The sequence below is a fragment of the Sander vitreus genome, chromosome 8 (genome assembly GCF_031162955.1).
Source record: "Sander vitreus isolate 19-12246 chromosome 8, sanVit1, whole genome shotgun sequence".
In the NCBI taxonomy this organism is placed as follows: Eukaryota; Metazoa; Chordata; class Actinopteri; order Perciformes; family Percidae; genus Sander; species Sander vitreus.
In genome coordinates, this window is record NC_135862.1 from 7601436 (window position 1) to 7620123 (window position 18688).

General features: G+C 41.1%; 1 protein-coding gene across 1 annotated transcript in view; it reads left to right on the forward strand.

The window, feature by feature from the left end:
- Positions 1 to 13897: 13897 nt before the first annotated feature.
- LOC144521658 (ethanolamine kinase 1) overlaps positions 13898 to 18688 on the forward strand; it is a 28072-nt gene continuing 23281 nt past the window's right edge. The window contains exon 1 of the mRNA XM_078256215.1: positions 13898 to 14038. Within this exon, the coding sequence (XP_078112341.1) occupies positions 13898 to 14038 (141 nt within the window). The remainder of the gene's footprint in view (positions 14039 to 18688) is intronic.

Below are 18688 nucleotides of genomic sequence, written 5' to 3' on the forward strand. Positions count from 1 at the left end.
AGACGCTTTCTGCAAAAAAGAGCGTGTTGGTGCCGACACTGGCAACAGTTTGATCCTTAAATGCTTTATTTGATAGAATTAACTCAACAAGAGTAATGCTTTGGAAGCATTTGGGGGTTCGAAATCCTTCGAATAATCAGAGACATGTAAAACTATTAATTCACTTGTTTACGACAAAATATGAAAGCTTTGTACAGAGCGACAGTAGTTTGGAAAACCTGAACTTTTGCTCAGTGGCTAAAATACACAATCCAGAGTATAGTATTAATAATATAATCAGCATAGTCTTGTCTTATATGGCAGAGGGGATGAAATGACAGAGGGACAAAGTAACCGATGGACAAGACACAATTGTAAGCAACCAGTGAAATGAAAGCAAAGTATAATCAGCCAAAATTGAATAAAAAGCCTTTTAAAAATGGCATTAGCTAAATAAAATGGTCTTCTTGAGTACTCATGCCATGACACTTGTCACTCTTCACACTAGTTTACTATGTAAAAGTCAGAATGAGTTGTGATAGTGTAAGCATACTGATACTGAATCAAACCTTTAGAGTAAAAAACTAATTAGAGTACAAGACTACAATTCAAGTAAAGGAAAAAAAGAATAACAATGTGAGTTACTTATACTTATTAAAGTACTTAGCTGATAGGAAAGCTCCTCACTTGCTCTAAAGTCCATAGATTTTTTATGAATCAGCAAGTTAGAATTCGGCCCTCTAATTTCCTTTAACTGGTTAAAGTCAAACATTGAAAACCTGTCATCATCGTGAATCTTAAATCCAGGACTTAATAATATATCCCTGACACCGTCTGATATTGTATATGTTGTATTTTATAAATATATTAGCATTAACCAAACCCCAAAACGTATTTGTCAAAATTAAAACTTTGCAGTTGTATATAAGAGCATGTTTCATTTTTGCATTATTAATTCTGAACAAAACTCTCCAAACTGGAAATAATCTACATTAATGTATGGTCCTGACTGAAGATATTTTTGACTTCACAAACCTGCAGCTCAATCAGCGCAGGCCTGAAGTGCAGCAGTAAACGTCAGTTAAATGACGTACAGTGAATGCAAGCACAACACTCCTGCAGCTAGACGGGTCGCACGTCAGTACAAATAAATGTGACAGAAAATATCTCGTCCCCATCTCTGAGTTGTCAGTGCAAAGGGACAATTAATTGCAGTTGCAAAGTATTTACTTTCCCCATGTAGATCAACAATGTGTCGGGCAATCAGCCCCCCCCTTCTCCCGAGGGCTGAAGCCTGAATCCCACATGTCACCCTCTTCACATAATGAGGAGACAGCGGGTGTCATGTCTGGACTTGGCAATGTGTTACTGACATGAGAGTTAGAGTATTAAATGGACTAACTGCCGGTTTTACTGTCGAGGAACACCGGTGTCTGAGCCCAATGATTACTGCGGCCCCAAACAGAAATGACATTTGTCTGACAATAAAATTGGATACTAACCTGTCTGAAAGCTGTCTCCATTTGCCTAGAACAAACGTTGGCATCAGCAAACAGTTTGACACACTATCCCCTTGAATGCATAGAGAAGGCGAAGCCATCCTTTGGCTCACGGTAATGGCCCCTCATTGTTGGCCGCAGAGGATGTGGCGCTATTCATACCGGTGGATGATTGAAAAGAAAATTGAATCCCTTTTGATGTGATAAATGTGTCTATTACTGCATTTGCACACAAAATGTCGGTGGAAATTATAGTGGGGAGGCAGGGCTCAGAGGAGAAAATACATAGGGATGGCATATTGGCTAGCTTTGATTGGAGCTGAAATATAAATATACTGTACCGGTAGATGTAATGAGTCCAAGCTCCCTGATTTTTCCACAGGAACTTCATAAATGAAAGGCCTTGAGAGCCCCAATTGTGAGACTATATAAAAAAGGTTAAATGCCTGCGTAGCTCCCTCTCTCTATTTCTCTTCAAAGAGCTGTCTGATAAAGAACACCAACAACTGTTTGCCTTGTAATAAAAGGACATTTTCTCCTTTCAAAAACTTCTGAAAGACAGCAAGAAGCTCGATGAAGAAAGGAGCCAAGGTGTTTTGTGTTGCGCTGCGAAGGACACAGTTATATTTATGTATTTTATTGAACTGCATTGTGTGTTGTGTTTTACTGTAGTGCAAGCATTTTTATTGTATAGCTCAACACTTATTTGTAATAACCTGCCCAGAGACAACATAACAATTAGCTTATTACTATTATTACATCAACTCTGTCGCATTTACATTGAGGTGGAAAGTGAAGTGTTCATTAATGTGCACTGTCCCTGATCAAAAGATCAAATAAACTTGAACTTGTTAAGACAGTTGATGAAGTGATTTGATGTATACATTTACACAAACAATTTATCAAAAATATTCTATTATAAAGTCACCCTTTTTGTTGCCATTTTAGAAATACCTAGAATGCAAGTATAATAACGGTATTTGCATTTTTGCACTTTTTATTTTTCTTCAGTTGGCCATGTGTACATTTTCTAAACACATTAGCATCTCTTCCACATATTTGAGTTGTTTTAGTATTATATTAATGGTATTAATACAACATTTCTTTATAAGGGGTCACCTTTTAAGGAGTTCCCTTCCCAGGGAAAACTAAAGCCTTTCACCCAGGAAATGCGTGTTCCTTAGGAGTGTTTTAATCCAAACCACAATCTTTGTCCTAATCTTAACTAGTTGTATTGGTGCCTAATCTTAAAGGACAATTCCGGCGCAAAATGAACCTAGGGGTTAATAACAGATGTGTACCCACTCTGTCGTTCTCTGGTACGTTTTCATGCTAATCGAATGTGTTTGTAGCTTGAAAGAAGCTAGCGCGAACTGCTGATTAGACAACAATGCTAGTATTCGAGGCACAGGGAAAGTAAAAACAAATCGCTATTTTGTACCACTAAAAAGGCTCAAAATATCACCAAACTTCAACGGTAGCATAATGAGGGTCCCTAAATGTTAACCGAAGCATTGAGAACTTTGTAAGTGTACAGACAGTTTATAGAAAAGAGATTATAAAGACACTCGCGTTCATGTTTACATGCGGCGCCGTCTTGAAAACCAGACATGACTTACAGCTGGCGATGCAGACTAAAAACAAAAGCAATTTGCTCAATATATCTGAAATAATCACACTCTGCATAACTTGTCTAGTGTACTTACTCAGTGGATAACTGTACATATGGTTCCTCCGGTCTGGGTCACCGTCTCCAATTTATTTTCGGGACATGGAAAAAAGTTTCAAGTACAGCCCTGTTAATCAGAGAGGGGAAATCTTCAGACTGTATAAAACACTGTGTTTCTTGGGTGTCGCGACACAACAGGTCCCACTCCATGCAACACAGACACTCCTGTTTGGTGGCCATAGCTTCACAATGTCCGCAGGTACACCACCAGTTTCCCAAAGTATGAGGCTGTGTTGCGGCATTGACTACCGGTAGCTCTCTCTCTCTCGTAGCCCTTTCACGGAGCTCCCGCAGCTCTTCGTTCAATAAACTGTCTGTATACTTACGATGTTCTCAATGCTTCGGTTAACATTTAGGTACCCTCATTATGCTACCATTGAAGTTTGGTGATATTTTGAGCCTTTTTAGTGGTATAAATAGCTAATTGTTTTTACTTTCCCTGAATACTAGCGTTGTAAGCTAATCAGCGGTTCGCGCTAGCTTCTTTCAAGCAACAAACACATTCAATTAGCATGAAAACATGTCCCAGAGAGCGATCGAGTGGGTACACATCTGTTAATAACCCCTAACGCTCATATTTTCCATCCATCCATCCATCCATCTTCATCCGCTTATCCGGGGTCGGGTCGCGGGGTAGCAGCTCCAGCAGGGGACCCCAAACTTCCCTTTCCCGGGCCACATTAACCAGCTCCGACTGGGGGGATCCCGGCGTTCCCAGGCCAGGTTAGAGATATAATCCCTCCACCTAGTCCTGGGTCTCCCGAGGCCTCCTCCCAGCTGGGACGTGCCTGGAACACCTCCCTAGGGAGGCGCCCAGGGGCATCCTTACCAGATGCCCGAACCACCTCAACTGGCTCCTTTTCGATGCAAAGGAGCAGCGGCTCTACTCCGAGCTCCTCACGGATAACTGAGCTTCTCACCCTATCTCTAAGGGAGACGCCAGCTATTCTCCTGAGGAAACCCATTTCGGCCGCTTGTACCCTGGATCTTGTTCTTTCGGTCATGACCCAGCCTTCATGACCATAGGTGAGGGGTAGGAACAAAAACTGACCGGTAGATTGAGAGCTTTGCCTTCTGGCTCAGCTCTCTTTTCATCTAACGGTGTGATAAATTGAATGTAATACCGCACCTGCTGTGCCGATTCTCCGACCAATCTCCCACTCCATTGTCCCTCACTCGTGAACAAGACCCCAAGGTACTTGAACTCCTTCACTTGGGGTAAGGACTCATTCCCTACGTGGAGAAGGCACTCCATCGGTTTCCTGCTGAGAACCATGGCCTCCGATTTAGAGGTGCTGATCCTCATCCCAGCCGCTTCACACTCCCACAGTATCTCCCGGGGCACCCGGTCATCGCCTTCTCCAGATCCACAAAACACATGTAGACTGGTTGGGCATACTCCCATGCTCCCTCCAGGATCCTTGCGAGTAAAGATCTGGTCCGTTGTTCCACGACCAGGGACGGAATCCGCATTGTTCCTCTTCAACCTGAGATTCGACTATCGACCCGAACCCTCCTTTCCAGCACCTTGGAGTAGACTTTACCGGGAGGCTGAGAAGTGTGATACCCCTGTAGTGGCACACACCCTCTGGTCCCCCTTTTTAAAAAAGGGAACCACCACCCCGGTCTGCCACTCCTTAGGCACCGTCCCAGACTTCCATGCAATGTTGAGAGGCGTGTCAACCAAGACAACCCCTCCACACCCAGAGCTTTAAGCATTTCTGGACGGATCTCATCAATTCCTGGGGCTTTGCCACTGTGGAGTTGTTTAACTACCTCAGCAACCTCCACCAGGAAATTGATGCCAATCCCCCCTCATCCTCCAGCTCTGCCTCTACCATAGAGGGCGTATTAGTCGGATTTAGGAGTTCCTCAAAGTGCTCCTTCCACCGCCCTATTACCTCCTCAGTTGAGGTCAACAGCGTCCCATCCTTACTGTACACAGCTTGGATGGTTCCCCGCTCCCCCTCCTGAGGTGGCGAGCGGTTTTCCAGAAGTACCTTGATGCCGACCGAAAGTCCTTCTCCATGTCTTCTCGAACTTCTCCCACACACGCTGCTTTGCCTCTTTCACGGCAGAGGCTGCAGCCCTTTCGAGCCCTTCGGTACCTTGCAACTGCCTCCGGAGTCGTCTGGGATAACATATCCCGGAAAGACTCCTTCTTCAGTCGGACGGCTTCCTGACCACCGGTGTCCACCACGGTGTTCGTGGGTTACCGCCTTGAGGCACCTAAGACCCTAAGACCACAGCTCCTCACCGCAGCTTCAGCAATGGAAACTTTGAACATTGTCCACTCGGGTTCAATGCCCCCAGCCTCCACAGGGATGCACGAAAAGCTCCGCCGGAGGTGTGAGTTGAAAGTCTGTTGGACAGGGGCCTCCTCCAGACGTTCCCAATTTACCCGCACTACCCGTTTGGGCTTACCAGGTCTGTCCAGAGTCTTCCCCCACCCCTGACCCAACTCACCACCAGATGGTGATCGGTTGACAGCTCCGCCCCTCTCTTCACCCGAGTGTCCAAAACATATGGCCTCAGATCAGATGAAAGCGATTATAAAATCGATCATTGACCTTTGGCCTAGGGTGCTCTGGTACCAAGTACACTTATGAGCATCCCTATGTTCGAACATGGTGTTCGTTATAGACAATCCATGACTAGCACAGAAGTCCAACAACAAACAACCACTCCGGTTTAGATCAGGGAGGCCGTTCCTCCCAATCACGCCTCTCCATGTGTCTCCATCATTACCCACGTGCGCGTTGAAGTCCCCCAGCAGAACTATGGAGTCCCCGACTGGAGCCCCATGCAGGACTCCACTCAAGGTCTCCAAGAAGGCCGAGATACTCTGAACTCTTGTTTGGTGCATATGCACAAACAACAGTCAGAGATTTTCCCCCCCACAACCCGCAGGCGTAGGGAGGCGACCCTCTCGTCCACCGGGTTAAACTCCAACGTAGCGGCGCTCAGCCGAGGGGCTTGTGAGTATCCCCACACCCGCCCGGCGCCTCACACCCTGGGCAACTCCGGAGAAGAAAAAGAGTCCAACCCCTATCCAGGAGTATGGTTCCAGAACCAAGACTGTGCGTAGAGTAAGCCCCACCAGATCTAACCGGTGGCGCTCCACCTCCCGCACAAGTTCCGGCTCCTTCCCCCCACAGAGAGGTGACATTCCACGTCCCCAGAGCCAGCCTCTGCTGCCCGGGTCTGGTCCGTCGAGGCCCCTGACCTTCACTGCCACCCATGTGGCAGCGCACCCGACCCCCAGCGGTTCCTCCCACAGGTGGTGGGCCCATGGGATGGAGGGATGTCTGCCACGTAGCTTTTTCGGGCTGTGCCCGACCGGGCTCCGTGGCAAACCCGGCCACCAGACGCTCGCTGGCGAGCCCTCCATCTGGGCCTGGCTCCAGACGGGGGCCCCGGGCTTCCTCCGGGCAGGGTCACTTCATCCCTTCCTCGATTTTTTCATAGGATTTTTGAACCATTCTTTGTCTGGCCCCTCACCTGAGACCACTTTGCCTTGGGAGACCCTACCAGGAGCACCAAGCTCCAGACAACACAGCCCTCAGGTTCATAGGGACACACAAACCTCTCCACCACGATAAGGTGATGGTTCCCGGAGAAGCGCTCATATTTTGTGGACTAAAATTAAAGAGTACCGTAATGTCTGCTGAAATGACTGTCTGTCTGTCTGGCTCAAAGTTACCTGTTTTAGGGAAACTGAACCACCAACTACCACTGATACAACGGAGGTCTGTAGCCGGCGTCACAAAGCTCTGTAGCGGCTTAAACAACTAGCAACTGCCGCTCGGCGTCATGGAGCTCGTAGCTATCCGGCATCACGTGACCAGCCGGCGGTCTCCTCATTTTGTAGGATATCATATGTTTTGGTGTGCATACATTTTTATACGATATCACACGGACCTTTTCATGAGAATGCGTTGAAACAGAGTGGAGGATACATTCTGTAGGTAATTTCTTTGTATCAAAATGATCTAAAACACTTAAGGCCCTATTTTAACGATCTGAAACGCAAGTATCAAACGCCAACCGCAAGTAGCTTTGTGGGCGTATCTCGGAATGACTCTTGCGCCCGACGCAAATCTAAAATGGGTTGGTCTGAAGTAGCTACATTACTCATAGGTGTGGGTAACGTGCAATAAACCAATCAGAGCGTTATCTCACATTCCCTTTCAAAGCAGGCGTGCTTGTTCCATGGCGGATTGCTATTATCCATGGGTGCACACCAGGAGCGGTTCACAGCCGAGGAGACCGACGTTTGCTATTAATTTTTCTTTTTCTCAAAATGTAAATAAAGAAATATCACAAAAACATACTTTCCGATGTTTTGGGCTCACTCTCACTGAATCACGAGGTTTTGAATGTGATATTTTTGCAATGTAGTCTAACATTAGACCGAGATTACCTTACTATAGATGATGCAGCTCTTCTGTCTCTCCTGACATTTGGGTTAAGTGGCATCGGCACATGCAGTTCAACATCACATCTCCTTAAGTCCTCTGATATTTCCTCATTTATGTCTTCAACACATCCATGATTCATGGAAATGTGTAAAACAAGGTCATATTTGTTGTTAGAATTTGGAGACTTGTATGAATTGGATGAAATGTATATATAAAGTTGTATGAATAAATAAATATCTAACGGTAATACAACACTGAAACAAACACACACAACCTAGTCCTACATACACACTCTTCTTATGTATTTAATAACCATTATGTTAAGCATATTTGATATGAGTAGTAAGGCCATGTTAAATAGTCTACGCAGTGACATCATATTTGTAGGTGTGTGCCTGCGTGCACTTGAATGCTATTGTGAGCATGCGCAGAATAAACGGTCCGTGAGAGTTCCCAGACCAAAAGAGAGGATGGCGGTCTGTCATTCTTCTCCCGTGAATATTAGCCACTAGGTACTAGCTAACCACTTTGGTGACTGTTACAACGATAGACTGCTGCAGAAATGTCTAACGCTACACATTCTACCATCAAAAATAGTCTTTGTTGATTAGTTATTAGTTAGCGTTTCCTTGAAGGGGAGAATTATTGAGAACTTTGAAAGAAAGAAAGAAAGATTTTTTGTTCAAAAGAATGTATTAACAATACACATTGAAAACATTTTAAGTTTAGTCTCTTTCAATTTTACTCCCAGTTCATCAAATACAAAATACAGTTTGAGTTCTTGGTATTGAAAGACAGAGATCATCCTTCATACACTACCATGCCCCATAATGGTTCTCAAGTAATTGAATGGGTGAATTGAATTTGAGACAGGTTTCTTGATTTCTTCACTTCAATTGCATTGCTTTGATACAATAAATGGCTTTTTCCTTCCCTATTTTACACAAATGTTATATCTTTGTTGTATTAAGTACCAGTATCAGTTTTACACCACAGTTTGTAACATGAAGATGTTGGGAGCTGTGGTGTCCCTTCGCCAAGACTTGGCTGGATCCTGAAGTGCCGGTGCCATTCAACCAGGTGACTTTTTTTCTGTGTGCCAATCTGGCAGCCACATTCTGCTTTATGATGAGTCATGCACAAGTCAAAGTAGCTAATGGGAAAACATTTCACTGCATTGTACCTCGTACGATTTCACGTGACAAATATATATTGATCGATTGTTGGATATTTGCGGTATAAAAATCAACTCACATTTTTCTTATTCTGTGTACAGTTTTTAAGTTGAATCTCCAAACATCACTTAGATTCAATTTAGATTCCACACACTTCAAACACTTCACTCTTCAATGAGCTAAATGATTGATCATAATGTACGATGTAACCAATCTCTGATAAAAACATGATTCAATTTATATTCCACACACTTCAATTTACCCAAGCGAAGATGCCATTCTCGTCTAGCGCCACCATGAAGTTGCATTAGATTAGGAACAGAAATTCATGGTGCCCACACGATGAATCGTAATGATTTTTGCTGATCCCCTGATTTTTAATCTAGCGCCACCAACAGGACAAAGCTTTCACCTATCCAGTGAAATATCTCAACAACCATTGGATGGAATGCCATGACATATGGTGTAGACATTAATTGTGACCAGGGGATAAATCATATTGACTTTGATGATCCCCTGACTTTTAGCCTTTAGTGCCATCATGAGGTCCACATCAACGGGTTTGTGTGCTATTGTCACGTTATAATCCAATTGAAATGAAATAGAGCTACCGGGGTCAGTCTGGGGGAGATGCTAAAGGAAACAGACTGCCCGGCCAGTTGAGAGTTTTTCTGAGTTAATTGACAGATTTCCCTTTCCTCCATGTATGTTGAGTTTTGTCGACGTGTTTAAATGTACACTAGATGAACTGCTGGTCCAGCCGAAAGGAGCAGCAGCAGCGGCAGGGCTAGCCGGCCCGGCGGAAAACAGCAGCAGAAACGCTGCACTCACACTGTCCCTAGTCAGCGGTCAATCATTTAGCTCATTGAATCATAATGTACAATGTAACCAATCTGCGATTAAAAACCTAGACAACGAGAGCAAATAATCACAGGGTTGGTTTATTGTAACAATAACGTGCAAAAACGTATGCCCAAAAATGTGTATAATATCTTACGAAATTACGGTTACCAGTCACCGTTAGGCATACGTGACAGTTAAGTTTAGCCACCAAAAGGTGACTGTGATATAGCTGTGACAGCGGTCGTGACGTGAGTTCTTAACGTTCACTGTACCGTGTACGGTACACCTTGTGGCTGTGGCGTCGCTGTAACCTCCACTTATAAACGTTTTTTATAACTTCAAAGCATTACATCTTCAAAATATACAGCCATGCGACACACCAATTGAAAGCTTAGACTCTCAGGATTCCATTAAGCCCACACACAAAGCATAAGATGATTTATAGCAGTTACACAACTGCTACAAAGTTATAGAAAATAAAACAATACAGTGTAAACAGCGCAGCCCGTGTCTAGTGCATCCATACCTTTTTCCTTGTCCCTTTAGCCACTGCGGGGATTTTTTGCCCAAAACTTTTTTTTATTAAATCCCCAAGAGTCCAAGGAAATGGAATATCCAAGCCATTATATGTATTTGTATTGCTTCCTCGCGTCTCTCCTGAGGCTCCTACCAACTTGATGTGGGGGTCACCGTATGCACTGACTTCTTAGGTTTCCACAGAGACCTGGTATAAGGCAATCGGTGCAGGTTTGCCTGTGATACACCAATGGAAAGATGAAGAGTCCTCTGACGCGATCTGAGCCCATGTGTACTCGCGACATTTGCTCGGACCAGTTAGATTTAAATGCTATAAGACCCGTCTACATTTTTAGCCAATGAGCAGACAAGTCAATAGATACCAAATATGCCATTGGAATTTTAACCCTGTAATGGCTGGACCTGTGTCAAAGCAAAAACAGGGCTTCCTATAAGCATATGGCACCCTGTGCAATGTATAATTACCTATTTCTATATATTTATGTATATAGTTATTTCAAGTATGTGTATGGTTGATGTGGGTGTGGTTGTGTATTTGAGAAGTGTTTTATTTTGTACTTTATTGGCTTTTTCTTTGCACTTTTCAAATGGAAATCAGAAAAATGCACAGACATATATGTAGAAATAAATTCATATAAAATCCATTTTTTTCTTTTTCTGTAGTAAACTGAGACATGTGGCTATGACATTGTGTTGTCTGTAACTCACTAGATGTGTTTACAGCAGTGTATTCTAATACTTTTACAGATGTATGACTTGGACGGAAATAAAAACCCTCCATTCTAGCCTCTTTAACTCTGTGTCAGTAAGGCCTAGAATCACCCTGACACTTGTAACAAAAACTTGAGAGTGTTTCCTTTCCAATGATACCAGGCACATCCCTGAGTGTCAAAGTATATGGGATCTGTACCACTTTTAATTTGGGTATGACGTTCAGACCAAAAAGCTTGAAAATGCAGCTGTTTGTTAAGAGGTTAAGTTTAGGCTCCAAAGCTAGTGGTTAAGATTAGAAAAAAGTTTGTGGTTTGGGTTAAAACACCAGTCTTCTTAACCCTTGTGTTGTCTTCCCGTCAAACATGAAAAAAAAACACTTTTTGTTGTCCCTATCTCAATGTTTTTGTTGCTTTTTACATTTTTTACGTTTTTTGTCTTTTGTGTGTGTTTTGGTCACTTTTTCCACATTTTTATAGCTTTTTCAGTGTTTGTATCCCTTTTTTTGGACATTTTGTTGCTTTTGCCGGCGTTTTTCGTCGCTTTTGCCAGCATTTTTCCAACATGACACTTTTCCCAAAGTTTTAGGCGCTTATTTTGACGTCCCATATTTCTGATAAAAAAAACTTTGAAAACGGGTCAAATTTGACCCGAAGACAACATGAGGGTTCAGCAGTACTTCCAGGAAACAAACTTTAACATCTGTTTCGTGGTCTTATACTACGTCCTCGGTTCATTATTACTACGGACAGTAGAGGGCGCCGCCTTACAGCAGTCTTCAATGTGGGGATTACAGTAAGAAGTACGTGAAATACATACAAAGTACAGTGCATTACTTTTTGTGGGTATTTGTACGAATAGTTATTGAGAACATGAGAACAGCCTGTCCACACTTATGCCTGCATGAAATCGATTCTTTATCCAGAGATCTTTGAAATGCTTTGTAGCAGTTTCCATTAGAAGGAAAAGTGAAGGCATATCATCTTTTATCAGCAACAAAAAAATAATCTATAAATAATGACATCTTCTGACCCTCTCCTCATCTGTTTTCCATTTTGCTATATAGATTTTCTCACTGTCTCATGGTCCCATTGACTTAAGGACTTGAGTGATTTCAAGAAGTGAAACTCCATCAACATTAACTCAGTTTTGCTACTCTTTCATTTTGTCTCCAACACAACTGATACTTTGTTGATTCTTTCATAGATTACTAATTTCCAAGACTCAAAGGTTAATGCCAGCATTCTCCATACTTACAATCACGAAGAGAGAAGCCAGACATACAGTAAATGAATCTGTCTGAAAAGTGTCATGACAGTATAGCTTCGCATGTCTGGGCTATTGTGTGTCATCTCTTTTTCACCCAGCCCATTTGTTGAGCTGTACTTGATAGGTACATGCAGTAGCATTGCCTTGTCTTGCCATGCCTTGCAGTAACACAAATACTCACTCCACTACTCTATTCTACCGCCTGACCCTTACATTTTTAATCAAGACACTCATCTCTCTTGCAATACACAACATCTTTGATGATGAGACTCTCTTTGATGGCAAGTGAATTTCATTTACGTCTAAAAGCTTGCAAAGTATTCGGTTTGAGATGATCACCACATTTGTGACTTCTAGGCAATTACTGCAATGATGCAAAATGGTAAACATTGGCCCAACATCTAAATAATTTAACAGACTGAAAACATGCTGCTCCAAAGTTTATGAAATTCGTTTTGTGTTTACAGTGTGATCATGTTGAAATGTTCCATGGCATTGAGCTAGCATGAAAGGTCATGTTTGAATGAACTCATTCTATGATATTTAAATGGGTCCTCTGGATTACACGGTGACTCGGGTCAGACAATAGACTTCACCCATTCAAAGTCTTTGCTGGTGCAGCCAAATGTAATGCATCTGAAAATTATTTACAGAATCAAAAAGTCATCTTATTGGCTGGATTTTTGTCGTGTGCTTACTTTTTAGCTTGAATGAAATTCAATAAAGTAAATTGTAACCTAAATTCTGCACACGGCCTGTGGGACTTGCTGCAGTGATGTTTGCAGCATGTTCCATTTTAACGTTAGAACAGCATGGTGGAGCAGCGAGTGTCAGAGAGCAGAGAGCTGTGCTGAAATTAACTGCAAAGAGAGCTCAGTTTTTGGAGAGAAAACAGGCTGAGCTCCATTTGGACACAAGTGTCGTGTCTTTGTGGCTGACAGCACATACTGGCATCTGTTTGAATGGATTACAGACATCCCATCATGAAAAGTTAATTAATTCCAGGCCTTTATGCGTGTGTTGCAACTCATTTGATACTTGAAGAATGTTTTATTTTTTATTTAAATAGTAATTTTAAGTACAGTGAAAGTTTCTTCTTCTTCATTTTTTTGTGAAATATTTGCATCTTTTAGTACATTTTAATTTAAGTTAATTTCAGTACATTATATTAAGTAATATTCTATATACAGGCATTTTCCTATTAGCTGTGCCTCAGGATGACTGATACAGCACAATACATGGTTAAACGAGTAAGTACATGAAAGAGGTTTACTGAAGCACAAAGTTAACATCATCACGCTTCATACATTGTGTTTTAAAATCAACATTTGTTTCTCCCAATGAATTATGTTTAACAGTCACTGTGCCTCCTGGCACCAGTGGTTAATATGTAAACTCCGAAGGAGTGGGGATGAAGATACCCATAGGAACATTGGCCCCTGATAAGCAAGCTGGACTGCTGAGTCATTGGACACACAAGTGGACAATTTCAGTGACCTACAAATACCACTGATGGCTCTTGAATTGTTCAGACAATTTTTTTCTTGTTTCAAGATTAAACCCACATTTGGCTTTCCAGAATTGTGATCCAAGTGGTTCCAGTTTTGCAGGATGTTTTGATGGTCTTTGAACAGAGTAGGACTTTGGTCCAAAGGTTTTTGAACAAGTTCTGGACCTCAAACCTTTTGAAAGTAAAATCTCTTCAGACTTAACATCTGCTTTGTTAAAAAAAAAATGGACACTAGGTGTGCTGGTGCTGAGAATCAGCTTCTCCATATGGACCTCCATATTGATGAGCATGAACCTCGTAGAGGCATATTGGATCTCCTCAGCAGACTCCGTCCTCTTTGGAAGGCACAGAACATTCAGATGAAGGCAAGTGAATGTTTATGTCTTAGTTTCTAACCCTGTTTTCCAGTAAGTTCACATTCAAGTGTCACTTTAACTCACTGCATCTCTACAGACTGTGCAACCTTAACTCAGATGTCAAATGCCACATTATTATGTCACATGACATCTCAATTGGACCTGTCATTGACATTGTCACTGCATCATGGATGTCACTGTGACATTTGTTAATAGTCCTTTCAATTGGGTTTGTTCAGTATCTTAAGACAAAAAGCTGCACGGATGAAAGAGAAGCAAAAAAAAAGATGTGGAGAAGGCAAACTAAATTTAATATTTTCTCCCCACACTCATTTTCATAGAACATCCAATTTTTAAAAGTGTAGACTTATGATGAGGTTCTTGTGTTCACAGGGGATATAACACTGAATTCATGCTGTTTCACCCTTTGTGTTACTGCAATTTGAGCAGTTCCACAGTTTGATTTCCATCATGGCTACTGTCAAAAGATCCTTTTTAAACTGTGGTGAACTATAAAAAAAATATTATTGGAGTAGTATTTTACAAACTGCAGTCTTGACTGAAATTGCTGTAATATAAAACAGAATTTCACTGCAGAACAGACCATATTGTATGTACATTGTATTGCATTTTCCAGCTACCCACAGCTCCATATCTCTCTTCCTTCTTTAATTGCACAAAGAAGGCCAAATGCTGCCTTTCTCTCTTTTAGGCAACATGGTTAAGGATGAAGTTGTTGTTGTCTTGTTTCAATAAACCTTTTTTCGAAATTGTCAAAACCGACGTTCCGTGCTTATGTTCAGTTTGAGCTCCACACCATGGCCGGTCAATTGATCAGTACAGTGCGAGCAGAAACGGTGCAGGTTCTGGCCATGCAGAAAGGCCGATTAAACGCGTAGTGTGAGTTAACAAAATGTAGAAGATTAATAAACAGCGTCTGCCCAGTTTAAATTTAAGACCTTTCTGTTTAACCAGAAACAGCTCTGAGGTCGCTAGCACTAAACCCACCAGACTCCATTTAAAAAAAAACAATACTTTTAGCGTGTATAGAGCCAACATATTTTCACATATCGGTAAACTATGTGTTTATTTCAACCACAAGTAGAGTTGTCATGGTTTACGAAGTGGAAAGACAACCCAAAACGGCTGTTCATAGTTTTATTTTGTTTCTGTCAACTTTGAATGAAGTGTATTTTACAATGCTAAAATTACTGTTTATGTACATGGAGTCTGGTGGCTTTAGCGAATACAATTTCATGAATGTTTTTATGTTTAAAAAAACGATCTTACTCTTTAACAGAAAGGTCGACCTCCTTAGAAATCCTTTCCATAATGTTGTCAGACACTTAGAATATTAATCTGAGCCTGTCAGTGGCAAAACAAGCACTTTTGTGAAGGTAAATACAAGCTGGACAATAGGGTCCAGGTTGAAAAAGACAGTAGTTCCTCTTTAACTAATGCTACGTTTACACGTGGCCGGCTATTTTCATAAACTGACATTTCAACCTCTCCGTTTTCAAAAATAACATCGCGCACAGCTGTCAGTCTCAGTTTACATGCAAACGTGCTAACGAAGTTTTCCAAAATCTCCACTCTGGCCGGAGTTTTTAGAAAGAATCGTTTTCAGAGGCGAATTCTCCGTTTGCGTGTGAACGAAAGGCACAAACGAAGGGAAATGTCTCCGTTTTTCAAAATAACCATGTACGTGTAAACGGGGTATAAACCCATATCCACAAGTGCTGATGTACTAACTCCCCACAGGTGTTCTCAGTCACAGGCTGAGTAGACTCTTTCTCAGGACTGTGTGGGCCTGCACTGACCAGGCATGATTGATGCACCTGTTAGCAGGACTGCTTACTCCTCTGTGATTGGCTGTGCTCAAATTGGCTTGTCCAGCATGCTGCCTGTTCCTTAGCAGCATAATCAGCCAAGACAAGTTAAAACATCTGTGTGTGTGACTCAGTGGTTTGGTTTTTAGTTTTGTCATATAAAGATGAGCTAAAGTGTTGTTTTGAAATCTTGCTGCTGTAAATACTCACTAGCACACCAGATCTGCAGCTAAAATAGTTATTATTTCCTCTGTCTTCAGTAACGTATGCTAAAAAACAACAGAGCCCAGCTGTTTTAGCACATTATTTAGCTTTAAAAAAAAGAAGTATATTTGAGATGTGTTTTTAAAGGCTTGCGTCTTTAGTAGGAACTAACGGGCCGAAAAATGAGAGCCACAGGCTGGGGAAGTCAGTGTTGAGAGACAGACTAATGCAGTGTTGGTATTGGTCTTTTCATGGGATATGTTGACATAATGAATAACATAAATATACAATATAGCCACGTATATGCTTTAAAATGGAAAGTTGTGACCATGTCTGAAGTACAACCTGCTGACAATACGTTTTCTTTTTCTTTAAAAAAACAAATAAAAGCACTTTATGTAACAGATAAATTAAAAACATACATGGTGATAAAATGTAACACAAAACTGAAAAGTCTCATCTTCTGTACACATGGCACTATAAAGAACGACAAACGTATAAAACCAGCAGAAAAGCCAAGGTAACTGGACAACAAAAGTAGACGTTTTTATTTTATTAACCCTGGGACAGATGCGTAGTGTTGTCAGAACATCTTTTCAGAACAGGATAATCCCATTCTGGTCCCATGTGCAAACACAAGGTCCAATCTTTCGCAGAAATAGGGTTTATGTTTGTTATGTGACAGCACATTGGGTGGGTGACCTCTCAATCTACACCAGGTCCAGTAGTGTACACAAAGGAGTGAATGTTTCACTTCCACCCCCCAGATCCCAAAAGTCCCTTTAATGATGTATTGTGTTCTTTTTGGACCATACACTATAGAATATACAGGGAAGGGGGAGATAATTCCTACTGTTACACTGTTTAACTTCCTTTCTGTCATATCTTGTATTTCATCCTAGTGTATTTCTTACTGCTCTTGTTTTTAATTCCTTCCTGTGACACGCGTTGTAATCTGTTTTTTGACATATTAAACAATAGCTCAAACTCAGAGGCATTTTGAATGCTTTACATGCACTTTAAGTTTAAAGGAAATTAAAAATAAAAGGAATACAAGACAAATAGTAGGCATAATAGGGATTGTTAAAAAACAGAGAAAAAGTCAAAGTGCTTCACAGGTAAGAGACTGAAAAGAAGGAAAAACATACATATTTAGAGGCAAGCCTGAATATTTGCATGGCTTGTTGTAGCACTTTAGCACATTAGATACACCTGCTGTACTCTGCATTTCTCGACTTTAAGAAGTGCTATAAATAGTGAGTGTTTTTTCAAATGACAATAATAAATGAACGTTAAATAAGAAAATTTGACCAACTTTCATGTAAAGATAATATGTGAAAATCCAAAACAAAGCGAGTCTGGTAACAATGGCAAAGCCATGTGGAAAGTATCCAAGTGGCCTTCCATCCACTTTATAAATACTTGATGAGATCAAGGTGGGCATGTTTGTTCACTTTCCATCTAGATGAAAAGCTGTTGTGTGCAGGGCCCATCTGAGGCTCTGCTGTGGAGACTGTAGCAGAGAATGAGAGACTTTGAGAAACCACTGAATGACAACAAATGTCCGATGGGGCCTTTGCAAGCAAACAGTGGTCACTGTGGTATAGTTGTGTACACATATAGAGCAGTACTGCTGGAAGTGTGATTGTTAACGTCAAGAAGTTCAGACTGCAGCTCTCCACAGCTGTACATCTACATCTGTCATTTACCTACTGTCGCATGCACATAGCCTACCCGTATCTGTTTTTCTCTATGCCAGATCAATTTTACATTTATTTATATTTGTTTTTGTGACACATAATTACTCTACAAACCACAACATTAGTTAATAATTCAGGACCCATCTTTGTTAATATTGTATTTTAATGGTGTGAATTCTCTTACAAATATGCTATTAATCAAATAACCAAAAACCAATTGAAACACAATGAACCAGTGATTAGTGGGAGCCCACTGGAGTCTTGGGCCCCTGTGCAGTTTATGTGCTTTGCCCAGTTGGTACTGTAATCCAACCTTGCATGTTATCTTGCAATATAACTAACAGCTCAATATTTTAACAGAAAAATGACTTGCACCTCATTCTCTTTGGTACATACTGTATACCAGTATTTTTTATACTTATGAATATCTGGATAATCAATAGATACAGTATATTAATGGCATAACTAATTCTGAGTGGTGGAATGTAACCAAGTATTTACTTACTTATTTTAATGTTATGCTACTTTATACTTCTACTCCATTTCATTTCAGAGGGAAATTGTCACAGCCATAGTTACCAGTTACTTTTCAGGATTTTCCATGTAAACATATGATCACATATGATTGAAAATATGAAAAAGAAAGACTAAACTACAAAAGGTTCATATTTATTGCCACTTTGACAATATTAAAATATGTGTAAATGAGTATATATTAGGGTTGTCAAACGATTACATTTTTTTAATCACGATTAATCGCTGAATTTCTATAGTTAATCGCGATTAATCGCGTATTTTATCACATGATTAAAATTATTAAAATTATTTTGCATTTCAGAACAGTTTTTAAGTACATATTAACAATCAAAGCAATTTTTACCAGCGTATCTTGATTGGGAATCAAATGAATGCAAAGAAAGTTACTT